This window comes from Micrasema longulum, unplaced genomic scaffold, assembly GCF_059751315.1.
Source record: "Micrasema longulum isolate JH-2025_06_02 unplaced genomic scaffold, ASM5975131v1 h1tg000639l, whole genome shotgun sequence".
In the NCBI taxonomy this organism is placed as follows: Eukaryota; Metazoa; Arthropoda; class Insecta; order Trichoptera; family Brachycentridae; genus Micrasema; species Micrasema longulum.
The window spans coordinates 310810-328186 of record NW_028277835.1 but is presented as its reverse complement, the minus strand read 5'-3'; the positions used below and the strand labels follow the sequence as shown (position 1 = coordinate 328186).

Sequence of the window (17377 nt, the reverse complement as noted above, 5' to 3'; positions counted from 1 at the left end):
TTTCTTTATTTTTATTAATATATATATTTATTTTTAAACCACAATAGGTCAGGAGGGCCAATTTTACTGGTGAATTACATCACAGAACACCCAGGCTTAGGAAAAATCACATTTTAATTTTTGTGTACTCAACGGAAATCGAACCCGGAACCTTCCGTGTGTAAGTCAAGTGTCTTGACTACTACACTACGGAGGCCGCCAATGTATGTAAACATAAAGTAAAAATATGCAGTTTTGAGAAACATTTTATTATTATTATTAATAAAAATGGGCATTTGCCACTATTCTTACTTCGTTTTAACCAAAAATATTTTAAGTAAGATGTTTAATTTGTTTAAAACAAAATCTATTCCTTTTGGTCTTGAAATCATAAGATACAATTCCACAGTTGATCTGAATTACGATATTAAAATACTAAGTAAAAGGTTTATTTTTTTGACTAAGTTCGTTGCAAGTCAATGCCACTATAATGTACAGAGCTTGGTTGATTTATAACTTAAAATATGTCATGTAATCCAATTGGAAACGGTTATTCACAGCGAATTGCAAAGGTTCATATTATTTCCAACGAGAGGCTTTTAAATACACGTTTTAGTTGCTAAATAAAGTTAAAATAAGGATCAATATTTTTTTGCAGAATTTTAATTTGATCTTGAAGTAAGGCGTTTTATGTTTATTTAAATAAAATAAAACCTCAACTTGTTCCATAATATTACTTTTTAAAGTTTGCGACACCTTATGTCAATTTATTTAATGTAATGTAAGTAAATATTTAGGTGTAATTTGCTTGAATAAATGTTATTTTTAATATCTTTCACACTCTGTTTTCATAATTCATTAAAATTACTTCACAAGTATCCAAAGTTGTGTTTCCCGACGTAAAAAATATTGTTCGGTTACCCATCCTAAAATACTTCTTTTTATTCGTATTTTCGTCAAATAATAATTAGATTTTCAAAATCATTATTTGATGAGTCATCCTTACTCATTCGATAAGATTTTGATAACATAAACATAAAAAATGATGAAAAATTAGAGAATAGAAAGACAAAAATAGTTTAATTGAAGTTTTATTCGTATACACATGGGAATATAAATTGCAAAGCTTGTCAATGATATGTCATACTTTACCAATTATAATAACAAAATTTACAAAGCCGTACAGCTTTACTCGAACATTAATATCACAGTAACACGTTTTATACAATTTTTCATAATTTAATATACATACATTTTTAAATAGGTTTTCACTCAGCGATAAATCAGTCCTTTTGACAAACATCACAACATTCTTTAGGAATTTATCATTTTACATTGCACTAAATATATTCTCGATGTACACTTTTTTTTACACAATTTTTGTTTGATTACACACTATACAATGTATTTATAATTTATCTTTTTAGTGACTTTTATATACAATAATATTTACAAACTATAGTATATCACATTTCGATTAAGCATTTTACACGATAAATTACCTACAATTGTTAATGTCACTCTCCTAATTTAATATTTACATTCACCGCGATTATTATTCATCCACCGCATTTGTACGCCTAAACTCACTTGCTTAGGCAGCTTAAATTGCACTAGTATTTTGTTTTGTCATTAATCGCGGATTATTTGCACATTTACGAAACTCACACGTTAATAGGGCACTAAATGTGTATGGAGACCGTTCTAGGGGCTGCCATAGGGAGCGCTGGCCCCCGATTGGCCGTATGATTTCTCGAATGTTGCTGACGATGTGGCCTCTGTAAGGGGGGCGCTCCAGTCGCCATCCCTCTTCTTCTGTTGTTGGGCACGTCCGGTAACGCAAATCTCAACTTCTCCCAGAACAACTTATCTCCCCATTGGAGATAGGTGTTGGTTTTTAGATATAATCTAATATCTGGGTCTAGATCCTTCTGTGGGACCTCTCCGAGAAGTACCACTATCAGCCTGCGTCTTCTGTCCCTGAGGACCTGGTGGTGCGCAGACTTGAACTCGAAGCGGCACCACTCTGACTTTATAAAATTTTCACTGAGCACCATGATAGTCCGTCGGCTAGACTCCACAGCTTGCACGATGGTATCTGCTATAAATCCTCCCACGGGAAAATCTCTATAGTGTAGACACAGTTTGTACTGAGGATCTCCGTGCTCTAGCGCTGGAGCGAGTTCTTCTGCCACAAAAGCTTCGTCTTTGGAGCTGTAGCTCACGAACGCGTCGAAAAGTTTTTCTCTGTCGTCGGTGTCCAAATCCGTGGGACGGTAAAATAATCGTATACCGAACCGAGAATGGAACCAAACCCTCATTTCTTGTCTGAATATGAATATCATAAGAGTCATCAAAATAATAAATAGGAATGCTCCAAGTGTTGCCATTAACATAGGTATGTAGTCTTGTATCGCTTGTCTTTGAATTATAGTTTTTGTCGCTGTGAGGTTTCCATTGATACTGTTGTTGATGTTTTGCAAGCCGGTGCAAGCGGTTACATTTTCGTTTGTTACATAAAAACCGAATTCTGGGTTATCCAAAAATATTTCTTCTGTATAAAAGTCAAGTTCCGTACTGTTTCCACTAAAAACACACCTAATAGTTGCCATATCAGTAACAGTCTGCACTCGATTTATCCACTCTCTAAACTGTTCCGTAAATTCACAATCACACGACCAAGGGTTCGAGGCTAGTGTTATTTCCGTTAATCCGGTGCTCAAATACCACATTGAGTACATAGTTAATCGATTATGATCGATATTAAGGACTCTTAATCTTGTCATGTGAGTGAACGTTCCATTACCGATAGATGATATGCGATTGTGTTGAATATACAACTCCTGCAGATTATCTAATCCTTCGAATTCATGTCCCGCCAAGTAATTTAACCGGTTGTGGTGTAAATGTAATACCTCTAGCTCTTTCAGTCCATTAAATGTTCTGTTATGAATCACTTCAATGTTAGATGCGTTCAAAAACAGCACTTTTAATCGTTTCCGGCCTATAAATGCGTGACTCGGAACGGCTTTAATATCATTTCCATCCAAGTACAATTGTGTAGAATCCATGGGTATTCTCTCGGGTAGTCTATCAACGTACCCAGATGAAGAACAGTCCACAACATTGGCCGACCACAACTGGTCATGATAACAAGTGCAGTTTGTAGGACATGTCATTTCACAGTCGCAGGCGTCGAAGTCACAGCAATGACACAAAGCGAAACAGTGGAACTCGTATTTGCACAAGAATTGATAAGGTGCTGCTTCTACAAGTGGAACGTAGGAATTCCCTCTATTATAAAGTAGTTTGCAGTGAATACTGTCAAGGTCCATCAGCTTCGGCTGAGTTCTTGCTCGTCCCGCATTAACTTTTTGAAGCCATTCCATAGTACAATCACATTCGAGAGGATTTCCGCCAATAAAAAATTCTGGTATTGCTTTGTCTTGAGGCACCGCAGATATTCTCAACGAGTTAGGATCTAGACTTGTTATTTTATTGCCAAATAAATCTACTCTTGTGAGATTTGGTTTTTTGAAAAAAGTGTATGATTGCACTTTTGATATTAAATTATCATTTAGGTATAACATCTCCACGGAGTTTGGTATAGCACTTCCTGTTATTTCTGTTAACTTGTTAGAACTAGCATCGAATGTACTCAGTGATAGTTGTGATTCGATTTCAAAATAATTTCCAAGCTCTGCAATCTTGTTGGCGTGAATATCCAACCATTGTAATCCAGTTGGAATCTGGGCATAATCAAATAATTCTAACTGGTTATCAGATATATTCAGCCATACTAGACTCGGTAACTTAGCAAAAAGTCCTCCGATATCGCTGAGATAGTTTCCATCTAGACGGATCGCTCTCAAATTCAAATTGGCGTCAAATGCCCCTGACTCTATTTTCTGAATCTTGTTTCTCGATAAATTCAAAATTTTCAACGCGGTCATTTTGTCAAAAATTCCTTTTGTAATATTTCCAATATTATTTTCAGTCAAGCGAAGTCCATACATTTGTTGCATCATACTAAATGATGAATTTTCTAGATTGTTTATATGGTTTTCACCGAGATCTAATGTTTTTAACATAGGCACATGTTTCAAAACTGAAGGTACTTCTAAAAATTTATTTCCATTTAAATGTAAATCTTGGAGACTAGAACAATTTTTCAATGCCTCGATGTGTATTGTGGAAATCCTATTATTATCTATGGATAGCAAAGAAAGCACGTACAGGCCGTTGAACGTGTTACCTTCAATAGAAGTTAAACGGTTGTTTGACAAGATTAATGTGTGAAGGTTGTACAAAGCGCTAAACGCATTATCCGGAATGTTTTCAATAAAATTATCTTGCAGCCGTAAAATTTGTAAACTATATAAGTCTCTGAACACTGATGTTTCTAACTTAGCGATTCTGTTGTTTGACAAGTCCACCACCACAAGTCTCACGAGCCCAGCAAATGTTGCCGTGTTTATCCATTCTGCTGTAAGCTCATTTTGCGATAAGTCCAATACGAGCAGTTGCGTAAGTTCACCAAATAATCCAGGTGCTAACACGTTTATAGAATTGTTATTAAAATACACCTCTTTCACGTCACGAGTATCGCTAAATAACTCAGGGGGGAGACTTCTTAAACGATTGTCCGAAAGCCTTAACGTTGTCAAAGAGGAAAGCCCCTCGAGTGCCCTATCGGCCACTGTAGAAAGTCCGTTTCCTTGTAAATATATTTTTTGCAATCTTCCGAGACCGGAAAACGCACCAGCTGGTAAGTTTTCTATATTGTTTTTAGATAAGTCCATTACTATAATATTTTCACCGCACTTCGTTGTCGGGTGGCGATCGGCGGTCGAGAACCGAAAGCCGGATACGTCCCTTATTCTGTTTTTAGTCAAATTTAAATATTCTAAATTACGCAACGGACACAGAACGCCATCGGGTAGTCCCCACATATTGTTGTGACCCAAGTCTAGTCGCTCCAGATTAAGAAGCTCCCTAGAGAAGGCATCTGGGGCCACATCCAGAGCCATGGCTGCCCAATCCGTGTTGTGTGTGCGCAGGGTGAGATTGCGCAAATCACGCAACCCACGGAAAGCTCCTCCAGATAGATTTCCGATTTTGCAGAACTCTATGGACAAGTCCCGCAACTCGACTAGCGGGCCGAAGCTTCCGGGACTCAGGGAACTCTGGAAGAATAGCGCATCGCTGCACTCGAGGCGCAAGCGCACTGTATGCCTCGGCTGGATGACGCTGAAGTTGGTGTTCTCCAGCTCGCTGTTGATGGTCCGCAAGCGGCACAGTAGAGCCACGTCCTGCGAGCCTCCCCAGGCCGGCACCCAGCGGCACTCGTCGGGCGCCTGGTAGCGGGGCCCGGCCGCCGGAGCCTGGGACAGGGAGGCGGGCAGCACTCCTAGCAGGCCTCCCAGTACCAGGGCCATAGCCCACACGGCTCCTCCGCGGTACATCTCCACATGGACGCGCACACTCACTCGCTGGACTTGCGCCCGTTTTGTCACCGTACACTCCCTGCTGTTTCTAGCTTTGCGACGCCGCATCAGCTCGGGGTTGCCGTTCACTGAACACGAACTGAAGTTAACGAGATGGCGCCGCGAGCCACGCTTCGCAGCCGATAATAACAACACTCCGAAGCAACATTATCCATTTTTGTTGCGTTAACTATGTACTATCGCCATCAACGGCGCGATACACTACGATAATATTTTACACAATTTGCGCCAAAAACAACCCGAAGTCATTTCCACGAAAGAAAATCACTCTGATATTGACGTAGATTCAGCTGTAAAAATGGTAAACACCGTCTGCCCGGTACGTCAGTGCACTATAATAGCGGGTTCGCGGTCATCAGTCGAGACTTGAAACTTCGAGGAGAAATGTTGTAAAGCCAAACGCACGTCCGCTCCGATGGCTGTTTGCTCTCACACTGAAGTGAACTCGGGCCGCTTGCACAAGGCCACCGCTGGCCCCGACAGGTAAGACCGGCTGCCAGCGCCGGAAGGTCTTCGCGGCCGCTGCGGAACGCCATCACTTACGCCCTTTCGCCGTCCCTCACACCACTGGTAGTTGTCAGAAAAAAAGTACAAACACCAACACGCTCTCAGACATACACACACTACCATAGTTTTTCTGCTGCTTGACGTTTAGCTTCTCGTTAGCGTTCGCCCATCCGCTGGAGGGAAGACTCCATCCGGGTGATTCAAGTATCGAGTATAAACTGAGTTCACTTAGTAGAAATGTATTTAGTGTTCCATGAATATTATTTCCTTGAATTCGGCTCTTTTTATTGCCGGCTTTCGGTTTATCCGATCTCTTGACGTCGGTGTTAACTCGCGCTAAAGAGGGACGGAGAAATATATCCCCTCCACTCTGATCCATCTCATTCCTTCTCTCTCGCTCTGGATGTTCAGTCGGCTATGTGCAGTGCGATTTTTATCAGAATTCAAGTATTTTACGAATACCTTTAACAGTATCGGATACATAATATCGCGTTAGTTATAAAATAAACGTTTTTTTTCTAAGTGTAAGATAATTTCAAGACTAGGTTTCGAATTTAATATTTTTACTTATGTGTTCACATCTGATTGCATTGATGATCAAAAGTATTATTTTAACAATCCTATTCATTTATGACACATACCTACATTGGTTTGATTTTATTAACGTAGGTATTTCAAAAGTAAATAAATTATAATGAGTCAAAAAATATTCTTATTTTTTAGATACGTTAAAATTTCGTTTTTTTTTCGAAATTTTATTAATAAAAAAAATAATATCATCCGAAGACGCGCTTTAAAATTCAAGTGTGTGGTATGAATGTGTTTATATCTACAACCACACTACATGCTCAAATATTCAGAAATATATTTATTCGGTATGATAAATTGTTTTCAGCGGTCGTGCCTTGTAAAAATTTACAGCGTTCTGATCGATATCTTTAGCTCAGAATTTTATTGGTTGGTTCCTATACGTGGCCAGAGATTATACCCACAGTTAGGAATGGATACATTTTTTTAAACTGATACACAGCTGTAGATTGTGAAGGTTCGTAAAATCCTAACACGTTTCTGAGTAGTTTTGCTAACTAACCAACTACATAGGTACCTATCTATTTTTTAAAAACAACCGCACCTCGTGTAAATAGGTATGAGCTTTAATGTTAAGTTTGTGAACATCCGAGTCGTCCGTTTCTAACTTCCGCAAACATCGCAAAGACTGTTTTGAGTACTTTTTATCTTGAAAATAAACAAAGTAAATGTGTGCCGTATTCAAAAAAAAATCTCAACAGTGTCTTAAATATTAGTCATTTAGTTCATTTCTAGAAATCTAAAGATGGATTTTGGAGTGGTGTTTTATACTATAACGCTTTTAGGAATATAAGTGCAGTATGCATGATTGTTTTCGGAATCAACATGAAAGAGTAGGTATTCAAAAAATATTTTTATTAGTATGAAGAGAAATGTGTTCTAGAATAAAAATATTTCATTATACTTTTATTTAATGCACAAAATACACAATTTTATCATAGAGCACAATTATATTTTTTTATGTCCCGACTTGTTAGAAAAATCCATGTCAAGTCGGAACTCTTCTATATATAATCAAAAACATTTATAAACATTTTAAACAATATTCAAAATAATAATAGGAAAATATTAATAAAAAAAATTATACATTTCGAAAAATGGAGTGCAGAAAAGTTATATAATAATGCATGATAAAATGTCATTAATACTTTGTAGTAATTTTATAAATTAATTCGGTAATTAATTAATAGTAAATATAAATACAATATAATACAATAAAGTAATAATAGTAACACATCTACATATAGGGAAGGAATATATAATTTAATAAACATAATAATAAAGTTAAAATATATATTTATAAATACTTTTATTTTTGTTAATTTTTATAAACTATTATATATTTACATTAAAAGTAGAATTTTCATCCAAAGTATCCAGGTAGTCCTGCGATAGATACATAAATCATCTGATTGCTCCCATTATTTTCCAGAGCGTTTATTCACAAATTTTCAAACATCTAAATTTTCCGTTTAACAGGGATTCCTATAGGAAGCTCATCTGGATTCATTTGGTTTGTTCAAATTTTGAAACATAAAAACACAAAACTTAACACAATTTAACATAGTTTTTTAAATTATTTTTTTTAAAATTCACTTTTGTTTGAGGAAATAATATACGTTTTTATTCCAAAAGAGCTTCAAAAGTATGATAAATACTCAGACGAGTTTTTTATTTGAATGTAAAAATTTAAGTAGGCGTGTTATTTAATTTATTGAATCGGCGTATACTTTATTGAATGACATGATTAGATTTATTCAATAATTAAGTTTATAACTTCAGCTGTAGATAGAAAGATCTGTATGTTTTCCAAAACTATTAAGTAGTGCTTCAAAATAAATTCAAGTGGTCTCATAACAAAGTGTATTATTTAATAAATTTAGATATGTAATTGTTATAATTCTATTTACTTGCTCCTAATTTATTTTAAGTAAATACCTACCTACCTTAGAAAATTATTAATCATACCCTAAATCATTCATAATCCTTTTTTTTTTATAAAGGGAAATCAAATAAAGTTGAATTAATTACAGCTAACATGATTTTGTTATTTTATGTGTACTCTCAGATTTAAGACTGTTATGTTGAAAATATTTATTTATTATCATTATTGTTACCAAATCATTTAACATATTATTACTTAATTAAAATGAATTACTATCGAGACTCTCAAAAGTCAAACGACGCTTTGGGAATTGAGTGGTAATATTTTTTATGAATTTTATTGCAAGTAAAGGTACCTTTCTTGTTTAAATATTGATTTTATTAATATATTTTTTTATTTGACCATATTTAAGATATAATGATACGTATTTTATTACTTGTTTTCGAACATTGATACCCCCTTTTGTTCCTTTTAATATGTGTAATCTGCTAAGTCCCTGGACTGGCGCTTGAAACGTAGGACTGATCATCTCACCTGTATGCATATTACTCACGCGTGCTAATACACTGCGATCAGATAACTATTTCAGTGCCATATGCACTATTAAATGTGGGCAAGGGAAGAATGATGACCAAAGGTCTTTTATTTAGACTCTAAGACAATCACATCAGTAAAGATACAATTTTAAATATGTGTGCTTCCTGTTAATATATTGAATAAAATTTTATTACTCACTTCCTCGGCAGAAATAATATTGAGAAGCGCGCCTTTGCAATTCTCTCTTCTCCCGCGATTCCGACACTCGGCCAAGCGCCAAACCCGACAATTACCTTCCCCGCCTTATCAAGCCCTCTCGTCTCCCGTTTCCCAATAGGGAGGGCCACTTTATAGCCATCTGTTAGCGATTATTTGCGGCGAAGCATTCATTGGAAATACTCACAAGTGTAGAAGGACGCCGGATTCTCTAGCTATTCAACTGCTACCTCGTTAGCCTAAGTAAAGTCCTATCTGGACACTGAAATGTGTACATAATCAATAGCGTTTAATTGAGAATTAAGTAAATTAAAGCTACCTTTTCTGGTCATAATCTCATATAATTGCAATAGCTAGACATTCAACCTAAATAATTTTTACAGAAAAATATTTCGAATAATTATTTTATTTGTATTTTTAATCCTTAATATTTATTCCTACTTATTATCCTCTCTTGACTTATTCTGGATTCGGTGATTATTGGTCTTAAATGATGAAAAATTATGTTTTTTTTCTTTGTCCAAGTGGATGATGAATACAATTCCCGGGTTCGATTCTTGGGCGGGTGGACTTGAAATATTAATTTTACCGGTTGTTTAATTTGCAATTTTTTATTGTTCCTAGACTGGTACCTGACTATCAAAATACGCTAGATTTGGTTAGCAAATGCATTGCCCTATGCAGGTTGCAGAAAAGGGAGGTATGATGAATAGTGAAAAAAATGTAGATACAAACTTTTTTTAAAAAGCTGACTCGAAATATGAACGATGTTAAGTATCGTTTTTTTTAACGAATATTATATATTATACAAACGGTCATTTTTAATTTAAAATCAATTAGATCAAATACATTTCAAGCATACAAAGTGTTAGTGTTGTAACTGAAAATCTTATTAATTTTATTTCAGTTCAGTGCCGAATAAATCGGCGTTAATTATAAGTAATGCATAGTATTGTTATGATCTGTTTGCAAAATAGTGAAGAAAGTAAAAAAAATAATACAAACAAGCAAAATTAAAATATAAGCAAACATATTAGGCACTGTCTATTCTCACTAGGTATAGTAAATACCTGTTCTGAGGTAAACAGCATTTTTTTTTTTTCAATATAAAAGGTATAAATTATATTTTTTACTAGCGTTGTCTTAAGATAATAAATTAAAAATTAAATAATAAATAAAAAATATTGAAATCTTACAAAAGTTATGGAACAAAAAAAGTCAAAACCGTAAAAGTATATAATACTGATAAAATATTACCTATTTGTATTATTGGATAAACCACAATAATCCAACACTTATTTCTATTGATTTCACCAGTGTTTTTAGTCAGAACTTTTCGTCTAAAGATACAACGTACACATTTAGCATGTATATAAACACAAACATATCCTATATTATTACAGGTTAATCTTAAGCTTATTTGAAATTTGCGACCTATAAAATATAGGATAAATACGGTTAACTTAATTAACAATATTCTTATAATATTATGTAAGATGGAGGTAAGCTATGGGGAAATAATGTTTATACCTATTTAAACCAACGGCGAGAGTGTTATCCTTTCATTACGCCATTTGGTGTCCTGTGACAATTTGAAACCCTTGAGCGACTCTGAGAGCGAAACCCGTCCTTTGGTCCTTATTGTATTATCACCTGCTGTTTACCATATGTAAAGAGTTGCAGATGTGGTCTACGTACATACTTTATTTTGTATATGTAAAAAAATATGCACATTGGAATTGATCCACCTATTCACGATGAATAAACTTATTTACAGTCACGTAACACGTTTCCACGATTGTGTTATTTTTCTTGGCGTCAACCATTACTTACATTCAAAGGACCATGTGTTAACCAAGAAAACAGACTAAATGTTACAGTAAATTATAGTATCAAACTAAGTATGAAAATATGAAAAAAAGGAATAATTTTGAAAAATATATCGGTCGGGTTGTGGTCCCGTGGCTAGTGTCTCGGACTCACGGAACAAAGGTCCGTGGTTCGAATCCCACTCTACCCCAACTTGATTCCATTTTCTAATAGTGAGTTATTTACAACTCGTTGAAAATGGCCCTCAAAATTAAATATTTGGGTAAATCATAAGAACGCAAATATTTCTTTTCTTTAAAAAAAAAAAAAATATTTATAGATGGCAACCATGAAGTTTCGCATAAATAAATTGTCTATGTTTTTATGAATGCATGTATGTGTATGCGCATAGGTGTATGTGTGTGTGTGTGTGTGTGTATATATATAAATATATATATATAGTGTGTATGCATATGTATCAAAATGTGTTTACGAAAAAGTTTATATTTTATTTGTCTGTGCTCTCTATTAATTTGTTAACTTTTATCATATGTTATAATGTAATTGCCTAGCTTGGAGCGGGGTTTGTACCCTTGAGAGCTGGGCAAAGTGAACGTAAAATGGTATTTTGATAAAAGGTGTAAATAAATAAATAAAAAAATATAATTACTTCTTTTCTCTATATATTTTATATACTTAATACAATATTTGAGTTTGTCCAAATATTTGTAGACGAATGTTACCTATTGTGTAAAGTAGTCACTTAAACCAGCCAATGACAGGTTATAAGCGCCGTAAATGCCTATACTTTCATATTCCCTTCTAAGGTATTCTCCATCCATGATGTAATTTGTCAATATTCTTACGATTATTGTATGTCGATAAATAATATTACGATAGAAATATAGACCCTTTTGAAGAGAAGAATATGGATAAGTATGAACAGGATGCTATTCTGAATTGCTCTTGCGGCCGTAGAAAACACATTTATCCCGCTTATTTATATTTGAAATACGCGAGATGAAGGAGTTTTCTACGGCCGCGAGAGCGTTTGGAATATCATCCCTGGCTCTTAGCCACTCTTATCACTTAGATAATCGTATACATTGTGTAATATTCACTACTCTACCTACGGTAAAATATCGACATTTTTTTCCTTCTTTCAATAAAAAAAGATGTGTTGAGTTGATGGATGCAGAGAACGAGGAAGACCGAGAATGATTTGGCATGACCAAATTCAATGAATACTTGAAGGTGGACATGTCCAAAGTCGGGATCATCATTATATGTGCATGATAAGATGAATGAATGTCGAGGAAACGAGGTTTGTACGCACAGACTAAAGCGGCGTTCTATCCTCTTTTTTTACAAACATTAATAATAAAAACGATGAAGTGGTACAAGTACACAAAATTTATTAAAGATATATTTTGTAAAGAATGTCAAAGCATAGATTTTTTTACTACTACTACTACTACTACCATCACGCTTTTTCCCCGTAGGGGTAGGCAGAGTGCATAGATCACCACACACGTCTATTCTGACATGCACTTCTAGCTTCTTCCATATTCATACAGCTTGTCACACATGCCATTCGATTTTGTCTGCTTTTGACATGACCAGACCTAAGATTTTGGTTTATCGAATCATGTTACGTCTTTCTTGGTCTACCTCGTCCTACTTTACCATTTGTTCTTGCCATTTAAATTTGTTTCACCTTTCTTCCATCATCCATTTGTTTTATATGATCAAATCATCTTACTCTTTCTTGATTTTATCAATCATTCCAGTCATAGATTTGCACTCTCGCCTGATTTCATCATTTGTAACCCTATTATACTTTGATTTCCCACACATTCGTCTAAGAAGCCGCATTTCGACCACGTTCATTCTGCATTCATCCTTTCTCTGCTAATTCCATGTTTCACTTCCATACATGTGTGTCGGGACTAAAACCCCGTTGTGTACTGCCAGTCTAGCTTCGATCAACATGTTTTTATTAACTATTACTGTTCTTAGTGCGTTATGTATTTTTTTACATTGTTTTTAGAAACGGTATTAGTATACTCGTTCATCGCATATCATCAGAATTTTTAATTTAATTTTTTATTTTTTTTTACCGCATTGATCGATATGTCAACTACTATCCTTCAGTTACGCCTAGTTGCTTGTGATCACATAACCAATAAACTTTCTAAAAAATAAATCATGAAGGAAAAATAGTTTAATAGATGTTATTATTCCAGACTAAGGAACTATTAGAGATGTAGGGGTTATATTCTATAATTAATAACTTACACGTGCTAAAACGTTTCACCTGGGATAGTGTAATGACTTAAGAAAGCAATTTCATAATTTTCCATAGAATCCAATACAATATTATAATGCAACTCTAACAGTATTGCATATAAAATCGGGGGCATCCTTTTGCAGTACATTCACATCGTCCCTACCATGAAGAAATGAACTATAAAGGAACGTCGCCTATAAAGAGACTACAGGGCGTAGCAACGCCAGTCAGTCAGCCCAACAAGTTCATTTCATTTAGCCAGACCAGCTCGACGAAGTCACTCAGTTCCAGCGTGTAGTTCAAGTGCAGTATCTTCAACCCATCATCGCCGCTACGCTTGTGCTACACAATCAAGTGCTGTATCTTATTCGCCATGTAATAAAAACGCATTAAACAGCAACCTCGTGTTTTCTCTGTCAATCTCTAACTGGCGTAGGATCTCCAACTCTCATTTCTCAACTACCAAAATCCTACAGAGATTTAAATTTTGGATTTATTTCCTACTACTACTACCATCACGCCATTTCCCCGTAGGGGTAGGCAGAGAAAATGGACCGCCACACACGTCTATCCTGGCATACAATCCTAGCCTCTTCCACATTCATACATCTTGTCATACATGCCGTTCGGTTCTGTCTGCTTTTGACATGACCAGACTTAAGATTTTGGTTTATCTGATCATGCCACGTCTTCCTTGGTCGTCCTCGTCTAACGTTGCCGTTCATTTTTGCCAGATATACTTGTTTTACCATTCTCTCGTCGTCCATTTGTTCTACGCGACCAAACCATCTCAGAGACCCTTTCTTAATCTTATCAATTATACTTGTCTCAGATTTACACTCTCGCCTGATTTCATCATTCGTAACCCTGTCATACATTGATTTCCCACTCATTCGTCTAAGAGATCGCATTTCAACCGCGTTCACTCGGCTTTCATCCTTCCTCTGCCAGTTCCATGTTTCACTTCCATACATAAGTGTTGGGACTAAAACTCCGTTGTGCACTGCCAGTTTAGCTTCGATTGACATATTTTTATTAGAAATTACTGTGCTTAGTGCTCCGTTCATTTTGTTGCCCGCATTCACTCTTCTTTCAACATCTTTTTCTACTCTCTTGAAAACATGCTCTCCAGATACACAAGTTCTTCTACTTGCTCGAGACATTCGTTGTTTACATTTATTATCCAGTCAGTAACCTCACCATCCCTTTCAAATACCATCACTTTTGACTTACTTTCGTTCATCGCCAATTCGCTCTCCAGGCATACATCATACATTTTAGAGGCTATTTGCTGCAAATCAGCCTTGCTGCTTGCTAACAAAATTGCATCGTCAGCATACAACAAGCAGCTTACTGAAAAATTATCTCCTTATGTTTTTTTTGTATCTTTTCCTAAAAAATACTTACATTATACCGATATAGTAAGATATTGTAAAGTCACCTTTTATAGTACGTTCCATTAAATTACAAAATATGTTATACAATGCACTGCGTGGCTTATATCGTGGAATAAATCATTCCCTTTAAATCGACTTTCGTTTTTCTTATTTTTGTACAAAGCACTTTTCGAGTAAGACTGAAATAAAAGAATCATGTCCAGGTGAATTTCTCTAAAGAGCGAATTCGGCTGAGTTGAATAGCCTTAAAATACTAAGGAAAAATAAATTATAACTGGCGAATACATTAGTCATTAGCTTGTACTTATGACTGTAGAGTCGGGGCGTTTTCACAATACATTCTGCTCATTGTCACACCGTAGTCACTGCAGTGTTGTGTAATTCATCGATAAATAGGCGCATAATTGTAGGGGATGCCATAGTCAATAAAAGCTTTTATGGTCAAAGATAAATGTATTGTGTGCTTAGCAAATCTATTTAAAACTTCTGACCCACTACAAATTTTAACACGCCTTTGTATGAACAATATTTTTACCCTTAACTCAAATATACCGATAAAATATCCCAGAAGTGAAGTTGGTACATTTGACGCACTTCGTAAAAAACGTCGCTACGGGGTTTGTGGGATGTATGAACCGTCTTACCCATTTTTGCCAAGTTGTCTTCGTGGACCCATTTGGGGAATGTGACGGTCACCTGCATTTGCGTGAAGTGTTGTTTTTCGTTTTTGATTTTTGCCTTCCCCGACTTCTTATTGTGGTCATTCCTTTTGTGACGTGTCACACTTTTTGCGGCAGCCCTCCGTTTCATTGTTAAATGTCCGCCCAGAAGATGTTCAAAGATTTGTCTCCGATGGGATATTTATGGCCGCGAGCTAAAACAACCGACGGCCATCCGTTCATATGCGATGTAAACGATTTTAGTTACGCATTATTATATTATATCGCGTCCCAAACATCATAAGATCTCCATCTTTGGAGGGATTCCCAATATTACATTCCTGCAAAAAAACAGTTGCTCATTTCTGCCTCGAATACGAATTGAATATCGACAATTAAATTTAAACATATTTTCAATTATGTACATATTAAATTGCTTATAAGTTACGTTTTTGATAGGTAATGCAATAGTTAATTCCTGGAATTCAACAAGACTTTTTGCTATTTCTAAAGGACTTATTATTTCTCATGTATTTTTTTTTCTTATCTTCTGACGTCATCGTCATTTTAGTATTGTTAACATAGAGATAATATTTTTTTCACCATCTTAAACAAATTTGAATGCTTAAATTCGTTGCAAAAGAGAAAGAAAACATTTTTAAATTGGGGTATGGAAGTCTAGGCATTTACAAAGTATTTAGCCTGTCATTGTTGTAGTTGAATAATTTATAAAGCCCCATTTTTGTGAAAATCACTTCAAAAGCGCTGTTTAATAAATAATTATCCCAGCATGTCTTGCAGTTACAGAGCACGCGGACGATTGGAATTCTAGTTCCTCGTTTCCAATTATGATCTATTTCAAATATAGCAGATATGAGCTAGATTACATCACGTCTTGCTGCTACAGAGCGCATACACGGTAAATAATCTAGCCACCTTTTGCATTATGTTTTAATTTGACAATTAAGTTTAGTGTTTGAATGATATTAAAATAAAATTTAAAATAAGTCAAATAAAAAAAACTCAATTCTCATAATAGAAGTTAGATTATAACTAGTCTTGCAGCTACTGAGCGCATGGACTGTTGAAATTCTAGACCCCATTTACAAAATTTTAGTAGCAAAACTTAAGCATAGGTTTATTAAACATTTAAACGCATCGTACGTATTGGTAAATTTTACCTGTAAAAACCTAGTATTTCATTTTCCTTTGAAACGATTTAAAAAAAAAATTAAAGTCGCAGTATTATTGACATTGCTGATCATGTAAAAGGTTTAAATTTCACATATGGATTTTATTTCCTGGCAATCTTTATCTAAAAAGTGTTGAAAATGGAAGGGAAATTCGGCGGTGGACCTTTATAGGAACTTCTCAACTCAAAACTCATTCAAGAGAAGCCGGACTTATTGGTAGACATCAGTAAGCCTTCCGCTTTACTTGAAGAGATCACGGCATTTTGTATCCTGTTATCATTTGTTGTCATTATTACCCGTACTATTCTAACCATGAAAGATACTACCTCTTGTGATAAGTCACTGTGACTTATTTTCTTGAATATACAATATAGCACTGCGGTCAGTTACAATGTACTGAATGTCCATAATATATATTATTAGGCAATTACAAAAACATGTTTTAAAAAAAGCACAAAAAAAATTTGAGGTCCAATATGAAGTTCATAAAAACAATAGTAAACAAAGACGAATAAGTCACTAATACACAATATTATACATAGTTGGAGAGGAAGAGTCTAAAACGGGTAATCCCAGCATTAAAAAAAATCTACCTCTCTCGCTAGGCTGCTCAACAGATCAATAATTCTCCTCACAGGCGTCATCAGCTGTTATTACGGAACGGATGTGTCGTAGATCCTCACCAATGCTTTTGCATCAAGCCTCCTGGTTGTGTCTTTCGACGCTGAAAGGGGGCAATTCATTAACAAGCGCGGAACATCTTGAGGGGTTTCATCATCACATGGACAGCAGCTGATCTTGGAAAATCCT

At 35.3% G+C, this 17377-nt stretch overlaps 1 protein-coding gene across 1 annotated transcript; it reads right to left on the bottom strand.

Annotated features, from left to right (window-relative positions):
• Positions 1-1054: 1054 nt before the first annotated feature.
• On the bottom strand, positions 1055-5916 carry Tollo (Toll-like receptor Tollo). Its single transcript, XM_088229141.1, has one exon. The coding sequence runs from the start codon at positions 5532-5534 to the stop codon at positions 1662-1664; it is 3873 nt and encodes a 1290-aa protein (XP_088085267.1). The 5' UTR covers positions 5535-5916; the 3' UTR covers positions 1055-1661.
• Positions 5917-17377: the final 11461 nt, after the last annotated feature.